Source organism: Falco cherrug, chromosome Z, assembly GCF_023634085.1.
Source record: "Falco cherrug isolate bFalChe1 chromosome Z, bFalChe1.pri, whole genome shotgun sequence".
In the NCBI taxonomy this organism is placed as follows: Eukaryota; Metazoa; Chordata; class Aves; order Falconiformes; family Falconidae; genus Falco; species Falco cherrug.
Window position 1 is genome coordinate 67,924,167 of NC_073720.1, and position 19,076 is coordinate 67,943,242.

General features: G+C 37.0%; 1 protein-coding gene across 3 annotated transcripts in view; it reads right to left on the reverse strand.

The window, feature by feature from the left end:
- The window catches only part of COMMD10 (COMM domain containing 10), a 118,917-nt gene that overhangs the window by 55,930 nt on the left and 43,911 nt on the right, over window positions 1-19,076 (reverse strand). The window contains exon 6 of one of the 3 annotated variants that reach the window (XM_055699515.1): window positions 12,058-12,123. The exons of the other annotated variants lie outside the window; for them this stretch is intronic. Within the exon in view, the coding sequence (XP_055555490.1) occupies window positions 12,058-12,123 (66 nt within the window). The remainder of the gene's footprint in view (window positions 1-12,057; window positions 12,124-19,076) is intronic. 3 annotated transcript variants of the gene reach the window in all.

Sequence of the window (19,076 nt, forward strand, 5' to 3'; positions counted from 1 at the left end):
TACCCCACGAATTTCTGTTGAATAATCACTGAAATGGCTGCTTCATAGATCTATCTACATTCTCCAAAGCAAAGAAAGTGTTCTTCACTGCTTCTTAGTGTCACACGTTGTTGACACTGTCAGTACACTAAACACTAAAACAGAAACAGAAGAAAATCACTCACAACCACCTATACTCGGCAACTTTTGACTCCACCCTTAACTGTGGCAGAGTAAAACCATACTGTGTCACATACGCCTGACCTCCACTTTGAATTATTTAAACCATTGTGGTGAAAACCAAATGTGAGCACATTAACAAAAATCTAGTTCGCATATAATTGAGCTTAGAAAGCCTAAATGACAGGAAGGTTACAATCCATTGCTGTGGTGTAGGTTTTGCTGTGTTCCTGAGCACAACCCGAAGCATCTCCCAGTACCAGCTGCTATAAGGGTCTTTCCCCCCTCCTGCTGCTCACTGCTCTGTCACCACAAGAACTATGCTCCTTTTCACCAGCAAAACTTACAAACAACACAAAGCACTGAAACAAAGACTTTCACGTGACTTCAACAAAAGATGGCAGGGACTGCTCCTGGAAGCAGAACAATGGATCTTAACCCCATTCAGAATGGGAGCCTCAACCCTTCAATTTAGCTTTCCCTCAAGTGTCTCACACTTTCAGCTATGAACTAATCAAGCTAAAAAAGGCAGAGGGAGAGAGACTGTCATTTCTATTTTTAAATACAAAGGAGACAGTCAGGTACTATCAAGATGAAGGCTAGCAAGGCTGACACAGGAAGGATTCATGCCTAACAATCATGTTGGTTAAGGAAAACACACACCACTAAAGACCTTTTCCAGCAGATTTGCAGAGTATGGTTCTGTGCAAGAAAAACAGGCTTGAATGCTTTATTTCATTAAGATGTTCTGTAATCCCATGGCTGGCCTGTTAAGAGAAGTATTACTGGAATTTTTTGCAACATCTTTGAAATTCTTTTTCATCAAAAAGAGGAAAACTTAGTATCTCACAAAACTTTCATAAAATCCTCTGCCTCTTTCTCACAGCATGTAGCAAGCATTAAGCAGAACTCAGTGTAGTTCCGGGTCTATACATTAATTTTTAGAACCCAAAGATGAAGTATCACCATGGTTCCCAACTACTTGCCTAATGCATTTTTGGAAAGTAAGACTAGACAGTCTTACAAATAAAGACATTACAAAAAGGCCTAGATAAGCAAATTTTGCATTCAGAAAAGTTCATAAGAAATTCAGAGAGACTGCTAAGAGTCATTAATGGTTCTCTTGACACTTGAAGAACCTAATTTTCTTCATTTGGCATTTTCATCAAGTCATGTTGGGTTTAATAGACAGATACTCATGAAGCAAAAAAGGCTGGATTTAGATATGGTTACATTAAGAAGCAGATAGTCCAGGCTAACCTCCTATATTATGGAGGAAGTAAAAGTTTAGATCACAGAAATTAATGTCTTAAACATAGGTACTTCAGTAAATCATACAACACCAAACTGTATGGACAGGAGTACATAAGATAGAAAAAGACAAACTGAATGCAAAACAGCAAGGGCTTTACTAAGAAAAAGTGAGGCTACAATGTGGAAGGGAACTACTGGACTAGAATGAGATTAAGAGTGGGGTTCCTTACAAACCATTCTGAGAACTGACCTTATAGCAAAAATGGAACTAGAAGATTGGATCACAATAATGACACTTGATGAGGGTTACTAAAAAGAAATAATAATTTTGGAACTACTTTCAATACAGAGGAAGATCATAACATCACATTGCAAGAACTGAACAGCCTTCAAGGACCAAAGTGATAGTAATAACAAAATGCAATAGCACAGTCAAGGTCAAGCACTCGGGGAACAGGAAGAATTTCTACTGTAAGCTAGAGGATCATCAGCTGGAAATAACAGAGGAGGAGAATGACTTGGATGTATTAATCAATCAGGATGAATACAAGCTGTCAGAAAGATACAGTTGTGAAAAAGGCAACTGCAATCTGGCTGTATCAAGGGAGGAAATTTCTGCAGAGACAGGTTTGTATTAAAGCCATTTTAGAAGAAACTCGCAAGATCTCAACTGGAACTCTGTGAACATTTTCGGTCACCTGACTTAAAAAAAAACATGATTTAAGCTCAAGCACGTGCAGAGAAAAGCTATGAGAATTAACCAGAGAAGCAAGGAGAGGATAGTACAAAGAGCATACTAACAGAGCCTGGTTTAATTAGCCTAGTAAAAGGAAGGCTGAGAGGCAATAAGCATGCCTCTCAGTCATAAACAAATCAGGGACATAAGGGAAGGAGAAAAACTCTAAAGCTGTAGACAACACTGGCACACAAGAAGCGGATATTAAAAAGCAGAGCTGTGAACTGGAAGCCCTTGTCATCAGGTGAACAATATTCTGAACAGTTTTTAACCACCAATAATAGGGGCAAGAAACACCACAAGAGCAAGAGACATCTTTATTTGGTTATAAACAATACTACTGTTGTTGAAGGCCAGAATTCAGCTGTCCTCTTTTCTGGTGGCCTGTGTGTTACCCATATTCCAAGCTCAGACACCACTTTTTTGACTGTCATTCCTTTCACATTTTCTCTTTTCCTATGTACAGTGCAGAAGCACAAGACTATTTGCATTAAATTCCCTATAAAACCTTCTCACTCTGAGGCACTCCTCAGCTCAGGGACTCTAGCCCAAAGGCTAAAATGCCATTTTCTGACATAAGCACATGTACCTAAAGGTGTTTTTGCAGTTTTCCAAGCTCTTCCTTCAAAAAAACCTGCAGAGTATTTTTAACATCTGCAATACATCCCAATACAGCAGCACCAGACACCAACTTCATAGATCATGCTGTTCTGCATAATTAACCAGTCTGCCAATTCTAGCTTTTTCTCCCCAACCTTTATATCATAATCCCACAGAAAGCTGGTAATAAACTAACATCTGTTCCATGCTGCATTGTAACAAACTAAATCAACTAGTCAACTACTCTAACCACACTATTTATGTCAGCAAGCTCCAAGCATCCTGGGCAACTTACTCAGTTTTTAAAGAAACACATAATTTTCCCACGTAACATGTATTTAAATACAAACACAAACCCCCCGTATCATACCAATAATACATTTTAGTATTTAAAGGCTAAAAAGCTAACCCATTTTAAAAATAAGGTTCCAATTTGAAGATATGTAAATAAGGGTGTTCAAAGTAACAACACCTGAAACGAGTGAGTTCTCTCCAATTTGCTCAGTAACCTTTCACGATCAATTAGAACCAGCTAAGATCATGCACCTGAGTCATTACACAGACCAGACAATAGGTTGATACATGCTGTTGCAATCCATCTCATACCTAAATCTTTCCAATCTAGTCTGTATACTACACCTGTAATACTTAAATAAACCTACAGTTCGCAGCCTAGCAGGGCAGCTATTATTTTCCAACGTTGGGGCAGTGGACTGTCAAAACACTGCTTGTCCTACCCAGAAGTCACGTATTATCCTAAAGAAGAACATTACACTATGAAAAGCCGTATGTTAAGATAAGATCCACAGCCAAAACTCAAAAGCAGATTAGCAATGGCCTGTCTCAGCAATGACCCAGAGTATCTGGCATACTAGTTACTCACGTTAATCTGGCTAGATTAGGCACATCGCAAATCCCTTTTCTCCACACCCTCCACGATTCTTACCTAGCTAGCAGTAGGAACACACACATATATTCTTAAACTGTGGAGACACCAGTGGAAGACTACACTATTTAAACCTGGCTGCAGATTTAGAGGTCAAGCTAGCATGTATTTTTGTACTTTAGAAACAGGTGGTAATAGAACTTGGACGTATCTAAACACAGGAATTGCACGCTTAGTTACCAATGTGAACTATACAGACCACTGACACAACCACAAGCCTCTTCTTTAGGTACTGTCCATGGCAGGCAGGAAAGGTAATGCTCTTTGGATATGGAGAGGTATTTTCATTCACTATGAAAACAGAACAGGTATATTTTAATATCTAATCCAGTATTCATCCTAAACTTCACTGAAATTGGGAATTTTTTTTCCCCCAATTTCAACAACTGTTGCACTGATCATATGAACAACTAGGAAGTACTTTTCCTTCCAGTTTGCAAGAGCTTGCACTTGCAGATACTGTGCTAACACAATGATCCTAATTACTGCTGTTATTGAAAACTCAGAGCCAGTTTTTGTAGGCACTTGAAGCCAAATCTGGCTTGGCCAATTATGGCTTCTGTATGTTATTCCCTTGCTAGCAAGGTTTACTCCTCTTCAGCTAAATTCAGCCTGCATCATTTTCTAACGAACAGATCCTAAGCGATGCATATGTCATTCATTTTGTAAAAAACGTAACTGTCTCCATCTAGTATGTGGCCCAGCCTCATGCATGCATACAGTGAAAAGAAAAACGTATTAAGGAGGGTAGCATGATGACCATGGAGAGAAAATCAAGTGTAAATACTGATTTGGTATGAGAGAATATGTAACTGGGAAGAGATGGTGTACCTTGCTGCTTTGAGAGCTACATTCCTGGAGAGAAATATCAAGCTGCTGCTCTTTCAGAATCAGGTATACTTAGAAGTCTCTCTGCATGGACAATATTGATTTGGAGGCATTCCTTATGTAATGACCATCTGTAACGTTATAATTAGCCTGAGTAGCATACGTGCTGGATTCCTTTCCAATTCTGCAGACATGCAGCCCTCCACCTATAACGGGCATATGAGGTGTCTTTGGCAATGACCTTTCATTGTGTGATTTGTCCTTACAGGCTAAATATACAGGCTATATACATTCTCTGCTTAAATGTATTTAGTCTTCTTTGGAAGTATACAATAATCTCAGCTGGCACCAATATTTTCACTGGTTCTCTAAAAATCACTCATTTATCATGAATTATATGATTACTGAATTTACTTGACTCACTAATTAACATTATGAAAGATTCCATGACAAAAAATGAAGAAGATATAATGATAATCTAAGTGTTGAGGAATTTGTTTTTTCTTAAATAGCCACTTTAAAATTACCTTTATAAAACAGTAACAACACTGATTTTCTGTTTCTAACAACAATACTGACCTGGGGAAGACCTTGTTGATATAAGAGCTACAAAAAGACGGCATGTTTTTTTCCTAATGTAGGATTTGCTCGTTAGCATTGAAACAGATCAAGAGAAGTTTCTATTTTAATGGCAGTCTTTGAAAAAAGAAGATTGAGGAAAATAGCTAAAATAATACACTAAACTTCTAAATCAAATGTGACATTGAAAATCTAGTAATTCTTTTTGTGGCTTTTTCCTTAAACTCCAAAAGAATATCACGCATTTGTGGATAGAAAACATGAAGTTAATAATACAAGAGAATATATATTTTTAAATTAGTATTTACACAACAAGAAGAACCACAAGTTTAAAATCACAAGCTATAAAGGTGCTCTCCCCTTTGGAAATCCAACCAGGCATTTACAATGACATAAAGCACAGTATGGATCTTCAGAGTATCAGGAGTGAGCTCTACAAAAACATGATGGTTTTGTCCATGTGCCTCAATTTCTCAGTACGTGAGAACTGTGCAACACAACCACACAACAGCTTTATCTGATTGCAATAATTGTTAACAATGCCCAGTTTGTTAATACTCACCAACTACTGGTGACTATGTGAAGCACAATCTCAGACAAGTTCCCTAAAAATATGTATCTGCATCCCAAGGCGACAGCCTTCCAACGGATTGCCTTTTTTGTTCTCTTTTCTAGATGTGACTTGTTCTGTCCAAAACCCAGATTTGAAGCACACCAGCAAGAAGTTGTGAGAAACTGTCTACAGCATACATCTCCACCACAATTTTCAAGTTTCGGTGCCTTCTTCTAGGTCCCTCATCATGTAACACCTTACGTACATGACTTCAATACTCAGTTTAAGTAAAATACATGACTTTCAGATGAAGCTATGGCACAGGTAAAATGACAGTTTGTTAAAAGCAGTAGAAATGCACAGCAAAGTGCCATGCTCTCTTGCTATTCTACCCAAAAGAATTTTTCAATAATCTCAGCACACCATATGACCAGAAAAAAATTCATAATGTTCTTTTTCTGCAAGATGAACATGACTACCTGTGGTAAAACTTAAGTCTCAATTATTATGAAGATCATGGCTCACTATTTAGCCTGAAGTAAAACATACATTAATGCTGTTCTTCCTTTGTAACACTCCCTCTTCTCAAGATGGAACATAAAAGAAAGAAACCCCAGCCCAGAAGCAGGAAAGCTGCTGCAGACAGCATTGGCTCAAAGCACAGAAAACAGCTAGCCAGAGAAAGCCTGCAGGGCACCACCAGAGCCAGCTAGCCAGAGGAAGCACCAGTAAAGAAACCTCACTGGGATGAGGCAGTTGACTTGACAACACAATGCATCCTATAATGTCTGACTAGGACTTTCCCTCTGATGTAAAGACTTGGGGGACACTTCTGAGACAGCAGCGAGTGGAGACCAACAGTGTGTTGCAAACAGCATCCAGACCAGTAATCCTAAACCATAACCCTTGATAGAGGTGAAAGCTGTTTGATAACAAATACCTCAGCACAAAGGTGTATTGCACAGTACAAACAATACAAACCAAATACATTCAAAGCCCCCTGCTTTCTGGACACTACTAAGCATGGCTTCCCTCCTAGGATTCTTCCTTTTGAAAACATAACCACTTTCATGATCCCTGCACTTAATATGAAACTTCACTTGGAGGCCAATACATTTGACTAGGATCACCCAGCTGTTCCTTAGATGATTAAAAAAAACCTACAAAGAAACAAACAAAACAAAACAAAAAACCCCAACACCCTAAAACCAAAAGTATGTTCAAGCTGCTGATGTATTTCCTACAAAAAAAATGGTATGGAATTAAATTCCAACTAATACAACATTAATAGAAAGCTGAGCTGGAATAAGATGCACAATAAGAACAGTATAAAACTAAAATTCAAATCAGTGTTTTATTGAACAATGCATGTTCATGCTGTATTTCAGAAAAAAAAATTATTATTCAATGTAAATAAGAGTATCATGGAAGTTAAAGGTATATTCCTAAAAAGTACACATAAAAATGAAACAACCAGCAAAACCACCCTTTCTCCTGTCATTATTGAGCTTATAAAATATTTGTAATATTTTTGTTGCAAAACTTCATGAAGCACTTCCTTTCCCACTCTTCAGATACTGTGAAAACTTCAAAGCAATGTGGAAGCTTCAATGGATATGAAGTAACAGCTGTGTTCTTTTAAACAGAGTTCTGAAATTAATTAAGCTGAAATACTGCAGAAGATGCTACAATAGGAAAAAGCTGATGAACTTATAACTGCATTTCAACTGGGAACACTGTGGGAGAGTTGTGGGGGTTTTTTTCATACAGCAGCCAATGCTTATGGGCATTTAGAAGACTGTTAAAAGTAATTGGAAGAAGTAAGCAGGCCACAACTGTACACATCTGTGAAAGGTGAACACTGAGATAAGCAGCTTAGGTGTGTTGATAAACCTGCTCGAAAGTGGGTTTGCTTCACATATAGCTTTTTTTCTGAGTCGGTTTTATTTTCTGTGTGCTGAAGCCTTACACTCTGATTAGAAACCAACTTCTAATTGTGCTGAACATACTTTGAACAGGAGCATTTAATATGCACCATTCTCCCCTTACTATATTTAGCAGCTCTAGATGATAAAGTTCATTTTCTACCACTTTACCACCTGTAGGGTAGTGACAGTAATGGCGCAAACAAGGAGAACAAATGCCTGGCTGAAACAGGTATTAATGAAACAGCAGACAGTTCTCTGCTGCAGAAAGGTGCAAGTGTGAACACCAGCTCTCCAGACTAAAAACTGCCCCCTGTATCTGCAAATGATTAGCTGCACTGAAGTGAATAGGATATACATGCAGTTTTCTTTATGTGTGGTTCAGTATTTCCCACATGCAGTTCAAACTTACTGTACCTAAGAAGTCCCTTAGACCTAAACCACAGTTTCACACTTTACCAGATTAAATTTAATTAAACACAAAACACAAGTAGAAGAAACCAGAACATAGATGCTTGTTGTATTATGAAGGCTACATGCAGCATGTATGCTCACTTTGATGAGAAAATTTGCATTTTTCAAGCTTTTGTTTTCATTTTTTAAAAATCTTGAGTGATTTATTACTTATTTTTCAGTGAAGGGGGTTGGGGGCTATATTTCCAATACTTGTCTTGACAGATTAAAATAAATGTGTTTCTTTTAGAAAGATTACACTATCCCAGTGGTACAGATTTTCATGTGTCGATTATCTGCACTGTAAAATACAATCACTTCAAATTGTAAATGAAAATAAAATAGACAGTTATATCAACCTGTGCCAGACCTGCACATGAGAACATCTGTATAACTGTCCAGCTATGTTTCAGTGAGTACTTTATCCAACTTCCAGACATCACAATGCTCAAAGCATCATTTATTAACATACTATATAAACATTCTAATAACCTTTTTCCTTCTTGAAGCAAATCAGGTAACACGAGAACAGAATCTCTGATCTGAAAGCTTCAATTTTTTAAAAGCTGGAATTAATCCTGACCTGAATGTTAACATTTTTGTCCACCATCCTCTTCATACAAGAAAAGATTCACTGTTTTCCTACAAAGAATCACTCTTTATGAGTAATCCAGTAACAGCAACATGGATGTTGGTGTTCAAAAGAAACATTCCAAACAGGTACGCAAGTTCTCGTATTTCTGTCTGGTAACTACGGTGAACGCTGTCCTTTCAGACAACAAGGAGAAAAGAGCTCGCTCCCCTTTAGAAGACACAAAGCCTAAGATTCTCACACAAAACCTGGGAGAAAAAGACAAACTGAAAAATTAATGTTAAAAATACAAAGCCTGCAGCACTATGAGCACTTAATGCAAGTGTTGCATTGGTCTGCAAAAGTATGTCCACTCACATGGCGTTGCACATTGCAAGCATGGCAAGGTAAACTTGCTCCATACACAAATCTCAAATCATGGCAAAGTGTTGCAGATTCTCTGATATAACAATGTTTTTTGGAAGGCCGCAGATGCAAATGTTACCTTAGTCCTCAATGTTTGACTATTCCTTAGGGGTTTGTTGTTTTTTTTAAAAAAAAAGTACTTCCATGCTCTAATATTCCAGAAAATCATAAAAGAAAACTTACTTATAACTTGTAAAAACATGAAGTACTTTAAGCACAGCATAACAAATTCATAAGAAAGACCACATCAGTCATAGCTGAACGTGAAAATAAACTTTTTGTCTTCGTTTTTAAGGTTTGCTTCATTATTCTGTGAGTTGATAACAAAAGTAAGCTTTAGTATACTGAGTAAAATTTGGCAACGGTGAGGAACCACTTGTGTACTTGTTCCTCTTACCTTACAATTCTTTCCTCCTACAGGCTGAGTTAATTAAAGCCAAAACATTTCTAAAACATGCACAATGGATACATTTTAAGTTTATGATGAAGGAAACTGGTAGAGTGTTTATAATGTGTGATGACCTAAAAAGCTGCTGTTCAATAATGAATGAGGCTCTGTAACTTGGCCTTGGTGCTACCAGATCTGCAGACTACCACTGCAATGTTAATAAGGTATCAGCTTATACTTTTTTTTTAAACCCCTAGTGGTAATTAAAACAACCTCTGATTTAGAGTTTAATTAAGAAACAACATAATGGGATAATAAAAATACTATATGAAAAGCTTAACATTTTCAGTCTGAATATCTCAAGTCAACTAGCAGACTGTACTGCATGTCTTTTAAAGGAGCACTGCCACCCCTTATTACTGGCTTCCCACATATTTTTTTAGAAAAATCCCTTTCCTGGATGCAGAAGGGGGGAGTAACTGATTTTTTTAAAAACCTCTTGAAGCAAGGAAATGAAAATAATCCAAAAGTTTGATGGTGGGTTTGGTTCCAGTTTGTTGTTTTAAATTTTCTTAACAAATGTGACTGAATATCTGGCAGGTCTAAAAAACTAAGTTGTTGGACTAAGTCACATGGTATGTAAATGTCATCCAGTATTTTAACATGAAAACCCTCACGGGTCATCTTCTGTACAAAAATCTTGCTCCCTTTTGCTCTGCAGTGTCATTGCCCACTTCCACTGTATACACTGCAGCACTGTGGTGCTGCATGAGTACTCCAAATTATTGCTGGGTCAATCAGCACAAATATATATCTGTATGTTTTATGGAATTTGCCCCAAACAAGGAATCAACATAGTAACGTCTTTATCACAGTAACAGTAATGACATTTTTTTGCACCTACTCAACATTTTCTTCGAAATCACAACAAATAATTTCCTGGTTTTTCTTGTCACAGCAGCAGAATACAATCAGCCTCTGTGGTTTCATTAGTGCTAATGCAGAACTTGAATGTATGTCTACTTTACTAATTACATTAACCAATTGCTCACTGAAGTGATCTCTGTGGGTCCTGATACAAAATCATGCAGGGAGAATCCCAAAATAAAGCAGAGGGGAATTCCCAGTAGCTTCCTCTTAGACTAATTCAATGCAGAACTGGGGAAATTGATTACTTATTGAATCATGGCTCAGCTTGCTACACAAAGCCGAATTTCAGCATTTTCAATTCATATATTTCAGTATTTTCAACAGTTCACATCTGTGTTGGACAAGTAAGTTGAAATGGCCAGAGATTCAGGGCAAGATATATCAAGCTAGAACAAGGGAGGCAATCTCACACAAGAAAATGTCATCTTTTCAAAGTTAACGTTATTTTATAAGAAGGCCACAACCGAACCTGACAACTGAGACACCACTTAGGAAATCGTCACCTAAATTTAAACTGATAAGTAGGTTAAAAAGCAAAAACACAAATAAAGGAATACTGAAAATTCAGGACAATAATTTACAATTACTTTCTGTGAAACTCCTATCTCCAATGTTGTCTTCGTCCCGCTTTGCCTGAAGGACAGAAGTAATGAGAAGTACAGAGCTCTAATTTTCAAGTGCAAGAGTATTTCAGTGTGTTCTACCCCAAAGCAGTGCATTCCGGAGTATTTTCAGGCAATATTGTAGAAGTAATCTGTATGCTCTCCATTCCACCCTGAAAACAGCTGGCTGGAGGTCCATCAGCATATAAATTAAGAAGTAACACAGGTCTTCTTTCATTTGCAATGAGTGAAGGACCAACAAAAAAGTATAAGCACAAAGCTCCAGAACTTAATCATCTTACAGGACAAGAGAAAAAACAAGTAATTACATATTTATCCCCTGCTTTTCCAAGCTATCTGTCCTCAATGCAATGTAAAAACTGTACAAACAATGGCAAGTTATCTTTTTTTCCCCCACTAAGTGCTGCCCAGTTTGTGAGGTCACACTGTATGCCTACTGTAGTGGTAATTTTTTTCTGCAAACACATCATCACAAGAACTCACTAATTTCCAGTGAAATCTGAACTCACAAGCAAAATATTAAGTTCTCATTGAGACACAAGCTCAGCTAACACCACCAACACCACAGTCTTTAGTCATAAACTGTGGTCCCACCCACAACAGAAAAACCACACTTTTCAAACCCATATATGTAAATAAAAATTCACAGCCACTGTGGATATCAGGTTTTATTCTCACTGACGTGTAGGCTTCTTCCAAGGCCACAGAAGCATCCTCCATGGATACAATGGTTTGCACAGAGAGCACATGGTCTCTTTCCCTATCCACCTTTTACCTCCTTTTCTTTCTCTTTTTGTCTGACCTGAAGCTAGTGTAATACAAACATTGAGTCTATTTGCCTTTTAACTAATAAGATACCATGTGCCAAACCACTATTATAGGTAAATTGTTGGGGGTTTTCACTTTTTTTTGTTGTTGGACAGAAGGCAGGAAGAGAGAAGGAAATGTGCTTGGTTTTTTGTATTTACAACTGTTGAAAACCAGAAAACACAGGAGAAATCACAAACTCCATAACCACAAGAAAACAATCTATATTGCAAGTAATTTTGAAATGTGAGAAGGAGTATCAGCCTACTGCTTCCTTACCTTTAAAACATCAAAGATGCAGCCGGTCAGCCAGTTATTAAAAGACTTTTGAGACAGTAATGTTCTCTGCAAAATAGCACACAGATTATTTTAAGTGTCACTACAGTTTAACTGTTGCCACTAGGGAAAGCAGAAACATTTTGTTCCAGTTTGTTCCTCTAGTGTGGTTTTGCTGAAAAAAACATCTGTATTTTATTTCTAGTATAACCTACTACAGAAAACATAGCTTAACCTTTTCTCCCCCATCTCCCACTCATGCTTCACTTATTTAAAAAAGCTCAATTTTCTTGACTTGGGTCTTGCTGCACTTTTCCCCTCTCCTTAGACCCATCTGGAGCTGTGAAGATGTCCCTTCTTCCATTAAAGCCTTTTATTTTATAGTACTTATCTATTTTTAAGACTTAGATGTTTCAGTCAATATGAGGCATTACAGTAGAAAATAATTGTAGTGATCTGTTCTTCTGTGTTGCTTAATGAAGTAAAAAGGAAAGTTGCATGGCAGTTTGGCAGTCTTACTGGCTGTGAAGTGTCATTAAGTAAGAGATGGCAAGTTTTATCACGCACCTCTGACTACTAAATTCACAAAACAAACAGAAGGTTTACCATGGGAGGCAGAGAGAGATCAGGCAATATCCTCAAGTCACTCTTCCAGTAAAACAGCGTGTGGTTACTAAAATTGCTATGGGAACATGGGAGTTCATCAGAAACATACAGTTCTAGGTGAAAATGTTCCTTAACCTTTTACATTGCCACTACTACAAAATAAAACAAGGTGCAGAAAATCTGGTGCTTGTATACTAGGAAAAAACTAAAACACTACATTAAAAACAGTGTCATGCTAAAATGTTTTATGCAGTCTTTGCTGTTAAGCTGTAGTATTTGATTACAAAAAGAAGTCTCCACATGCATCCTCCAGTAGTGCACTTCACTTGATTTTAACACATGCTTTAATTGCAGCTGAAGAGGCCACAGTGAAGGGGTAAATAAGAGACAACTGTTTTATTTGGAGCCAGTGCTGCATGCAATTATTTTGCTCAATGGACTACTCATAGGATTTTGGAGGTAAGTTGTATTTGGGTATCTCCACTGGGCACAAAATTTCTGCTCTGAGTTCCCTCGATGTTTTATGGTCCCTCCATAATCAAAGTGTATTAAAAAAAAAAAAAAAAACAAAAAACAACAACAAAAAAAAGTCCTTCAGCCAAAAAAACCTGCTAAATTCACCAGAACTGCCACGTTATTCATAGTTTCTCTAAATCACATATCCTGTTCCCAAATATTCGCAGTTTGTGAAACAAGGGCTTACTCCCTCTAAACACCAATTAATAAGTATCTTTCAGGACACAGTGAAACAGTATTCCTCCAACACTGCTACTACAGCACCTTCACAAATACATTTGGATTTTATATTGTTGCACTAAGGAAGCTCTTCAGTGCTTTCTGCAAAAGGGCCAAAATGTGGTCTGGAAATGAATATAAATGCCAATTATTAAAAACAATATTCCAAACAAAGAATTCAGGTTACCCAGGTTATCTGAATTATCAAACCTGGCTTCTCAAAATACAAATGAAGCCTTCTAAACTAAATGTAACACCAGAAAGGAAAACAAACAAACAAACAAACAAACAAAAAACCCCAAGACTTTTAATTATCCATGTAGCATATTTCTTTCTGGTTCCTCTCATTTACCCCATTAGGACAACAGTCATTTAAAGTGACAGCAGACAGCATTTGAAATTTTTATGACTTTTCCAATGTCATGGGTATCATGGACATGATTTAATAAACCAGCCCAGTTGGGCTGATGAAGCACAAGGAATGAATTAGTCTCTTGCTCCTTAAAAAAAAAATAAATAAATTCATCAAGAAAAAATAAATAACTTGCACAAGCTTTTTGCTTACAACATGCAAGCTATCTATTGGATTATTTTCTTTTAAAAATTACTAGCAGAAATACAGAGAACTGATTACACTGGTGACTGAATGTATCTGGAATATGGTAAGTATGAAATTTGGCCACAGAGCCTTGGCAAACATGAAAATAACCAAACCAAGAATATAAGGCTAATAATAATGCAGAAAGATTCCCATTACATAGGGAATCTTTCTTCATAAGAAATATTTTCTATAACCTTGATATCCTGATGACAGTGTATATAATAAATTATTCAAACAATAATGAGTATGTTTGGCATCCAAAGACTTGAAAGACAGGATTATGTATTTGGTTAAAACTACTCTAAAAATTATGCCTTGTTGTCAGAAAGCACCAGAACTCCTACGCCACAAGTAGCTCTAAAACATCTCCTGCCTGTATGCCACACTGATGTAGGCACAAATGGCTTCTGTGAAAGCAGCTCTTGGAGAAAGCAAGGCAACACACCCCAGAAATTCTAGGACTAGTTCAGCTCCATCCTCTATCCACCTCTTCCACCTCCAGATTCTCTGCTTCTATAAAACCTTATTTTACAAAATATAGCCATACTGAGATGTATATCTTAAATTTCACTTACACTGTTTTTAATTATGCCATAAACATCGTAATTGTCAAAACCCACTCATCCACTCACCCACCAGTCTGATGTGTGTGTCATATTTGTATTGCCAAAAGTAAGACATCAAGAAGTAAGCTGCAATAATACAGTCCAGACCTGCACAATGGCTACAGAACAAAACTAAAAGACAATAAAAGAATGTGTGGATTTCTCACTTTGAAGTATTGGCTGTGTCTCAGACACACTTATTTATTATTTCAAAGTATATGACAGTGTAAGAACAGTTCAGATTGCATCAACTGTTCCAACACACACTCCAAACACCCTTGTCCCCCTCTATTCACAAGAACTAGAATTAAGAAGTCATCCTGCTTCCCAGCAGAAAGTACTTAGGTTATATGCCTGAACTTACGGTCAATGCGTGGCAAGACCTTTTGCTAATATTCTACCTCTGTGTGCATTAGTCTGTCTCAGATTAAAGAATTGAGATTTTTTTTTTTCTTGTAAAGCTTTTAACAATCTACACATAGAAATCATACTGGAAACAGTATGTCAGAATTCCAACAGACTTTATTCACAAACGCATTCTTCTCAAAATGTAATTCCTCTCCTAATCCACAACTGCCTGCTACTGTTTAAGTTGTACACCTAAAAGGTCAATTTTGTCTTTGAGAGCACAGACAGAGAGGAAAAGAAAAAAATACCCAGATCCCTACTCCACTGCAAAGACTGTTTAATTATGATAAAGAAAGGGTTAATTATGCATTCCTAATTTTTTTCAGGAGTTTAATTTAATTATTGAATTGATAAAATTGACAAGACCTGAAGGGGAGGGGGGCACATATTAGAAGCAAGAGGTAGAACATTTCTGTGCTTGGTACTTTTTCCTTTAAACAAAACATAATTTTTAGATTACATAAGTGAGAAAGGCAAAAGTGTTATTATTCCTGCTATGCTCTGTAATGAGCACAACATCACCTGCAGGTTAGGATGCAGTTTCATGTGAAATTTTAGTAGTACCTTCCACTGGCAGAATACCACTGTTAAAAGAAGATAAAAGTGTCCCAGAAAAACCCTGCCTTTGGGCTTAGCCTGACAGTAATTAATACGTTACATTTTATCTATAAACTTTTTCAATTTATTAAATATAGCGATATCACATTTTAAAACCATATTTCTGTTCCTTACACTTCATGAAACTAAATGTGAATTCAGTCTAATAACTGGCTTGTACATTTTGGTTTTACAGACCATCTTCTAATCGGTTTAAAAAACCACGCTACGTACACAAGACAGCCTCAGAAATGCAGCCATCCGCCACTCCACTTTCCCTAGCAAGCTGTCTGGCTTCTCCATCTTCATTCACCATTCTCACATTAGTGTTTGCAGTGGACTGAAAGAAGGTAAGTGCTTTGACTATACCTTGAAGGGAAAGCACATCACCACAACCCCTTACATCTGACTTGCTTGGGGAGGCACTGCAAACATACAGGCGCAGTCCCTGGTGCCACAGGACGGAGCATGTTGAAGTACTGGGGACTGTGCATCCAAACGACGGCTTAGCACACCAACCTGCTGCCTGTACATCTGTTTACAAAGCAGCACTGAGCCAGCAATGGCCCACAGGTTTATGGTCATTCCTGTGTCACACTGCAACTTGGGTGTAGGTGTAACTAGGTACACAGCCTGACCCACTGAAGGTAAGACAACACGCAGTTTTAGCAGTGTATTAAAACAAAGAATATTGCTGTTTGTTACTTCTGAACAGGAGGGGCAAAGCTACACAGAAGTCAGATCTTCCACAGCTTTTTCTACAGAGCATTAGCACTGTATTAAAATCAGCACCTAAGGAAAGAACTGCAGAATTACAAGGCATATCAGTTACCACATTAAAATACTGGTATGAGAAAATATGAAAGGGCTAGACTAAAATCAAGAACTGCATTTAGCAATAGTCTGAAGGAACATTTTCAAATTGTGGCAAAAACCTGCTATTTTGACGTACAACAAAGATGGATCCTGGTCAAAAGGAATTGATAAATGTGTAACTTATTTAGACACAAAGCAACAACACAAAAAAAACGCACTACTGATTTCAGACCTTAGGGAAATTACTCATAAAAGTTGCCTATCACAATAGTGTACTTTCCCAATGCAGAATACTGCAGATTTTAGAGACAAATCTGCAGCAAATTGAGGTTAGCATTTAAAATACTGAAGTTTTTCAGAAATGCACTATTACTTTTAACATATAATCTTCATGTCCCACTCACCGAATGTGAAATCAGATTACAGGTTCATAGAAGTAAAAGAAAACAAAGTTTCCTTGAAACGCTACTCTGCTTATTGGTCCTAAACAAACTTAAATCACCACTATAAATCTTAAAATAAACTAAGTCAATAATCACAGAGTGACAAGAGGTCAGAATCCAGGTCCCAAACTGTTTGTTTCCTGCACTACAAATTTTTCCTAAAGTAACTGCAACCACAAATATATGCCCAAATGCTATTTTTGTAGAATATTAAATGTGGAATACTACAAAACTTGCACTCCAGGCACAAAGCTACTATTGCCTCTGGTCCTTTATCCAGTATATTGGTTTCATCTCATTTCAGTGCTCCTCATTGTGCATGTTTTACCTAATTAATATAATGCCCAGGTTATGCTAATTATAGTAATACTGGTTAACACTTGACATTGATCCCAAGTCTTCCAGGTTCTGAGCAACTCATTGTTTTCCGTTATCTAGTAGAGACTGGGTGATTTTAATGAGAATCAATTTCAGTGAAGAACTCATCTGCAATGCTATAGCGCTTTCCTACATCTCTCATTAAGTAGCATTTCTAATGAAAATTCACTTGGGCATCTTAACATGATACCCAGAATGGAAAATGTGACAAACTGACTAGAATCGTATGGTTTTTAGAAAGGGCCAAAACAAATTAGGAATCTTTCACAAAAGCTAAGTGCAACTCTTACCTAGGGAAGAGACACTTTGATTTGTGGATTTAATATTTCTGTTGCTTTCCTCCTCTAAAAGGGTGGTCCCACCTTTGACCCTCTCTGGAACCTTGGTGTTCTTGCCTACTTTTCTTGTTTAAACAAAACAGAGCAGATTAAATACAAAATTAGTCATGCCTCTATTCAGCTTTTTTCAGGACTCTGCAGAAGAGTCTAGTTACATCTTTATAGCTGAAATCTCTCCGTAACTGGAGAGAGATCATCTGGCCCAGCCATCACCACTCTCCCTGTAGCTCTGAAAGGCCAAGTATTTTGCTTCACAGAGCATTTTCAACATATAGCTTCCCTAGAAATGTCCACCTCTAACATCTTACTGAAGGACAGCACTTTCACGATGTGAAAATTTAAATCTCTTTTAAACCTTCCTGCTACAGAACCACATAAACTGTTCCTTCCAAATTTAATTTAGCCATTTTCAGTGATGTTCTCAACTTTTTCCCCTCCAATACGAAAATCTTATTTAAAATACTAATTGAAAACACTGAAATCCTTTTGATAATAATCACTATCAGCTTAGACAAGAATCTGAGTTTCAGTAGTAGTTGCCTTAATCACTTTATTCCTTTTTATCTTTTCCTCATAACTTCATCATCTTTTACTTTCTGTATTACTGCACACGTTACAACATCCTGTATTTCTGTGATTTCCTTACATCAATTTCCTACAAATCAATTACTAGTTGAGAAAACAAAGTGGTAGGCTAATTCCTGCAGTTCAAAGAAGGTTTTGCTCCTCCGCCATTCACTTCCTGCCTTGGTCAATTTCATACATTCCATGTCACTCTTGATCCTTTACCCAAAACTATCTTGGCAATTGTCTCTTAGCTGTTACTAATGTGCATAATATCTACTCTAAATGTGTTCCATATTGACATTTCCGTAATTTCCATTCCTCTCCCCCTCCTATTTTCTCTTTCATAATACATGTGAATTACTATCAGGTAACTTTCTTATAATTGCTATTTAATACCTGTATCTTTTAGTTGTCTATATTTTACTTACAAATCATATTCTTCTTTTTGTATTCTTTGGCTTATGTATGGACACAAGAGAAAATTATTTTAAAACAGATACAGTAGCATGAGATAAGCTCACCATCTGTAAAACTCTGTGTGCAAACTTTATGCGTAAAGCTCTTTGCAACTTGGATCGCTTGGAGTAAAAATAATATTATTTTAAGGTTGAGCATATGAATGACACTACTAGTAACAGAAAAAAAATCTAATCAAATAGCACTTCAGACAAACATGTTCAAACACAATTACAAAAAAGAACCACTAAAACCAAAATGCTTAGTAATTTCCTGCTTTTAAAATTTGTAGGTATTCTTGAAATATTTGTCTCTCCATCTCTTGATTTCATTAACAAGAAATGCAAATGCATCAACCTTCATAAATTCCATGCAAGTCCATTTCTGCCTCTGAAAACAGTTAAGTTTTATGAGCTTACCAAAAGTCTTCCTGACCTTTGTATTGGTAGCAATAATGAAGGCACAAACATAC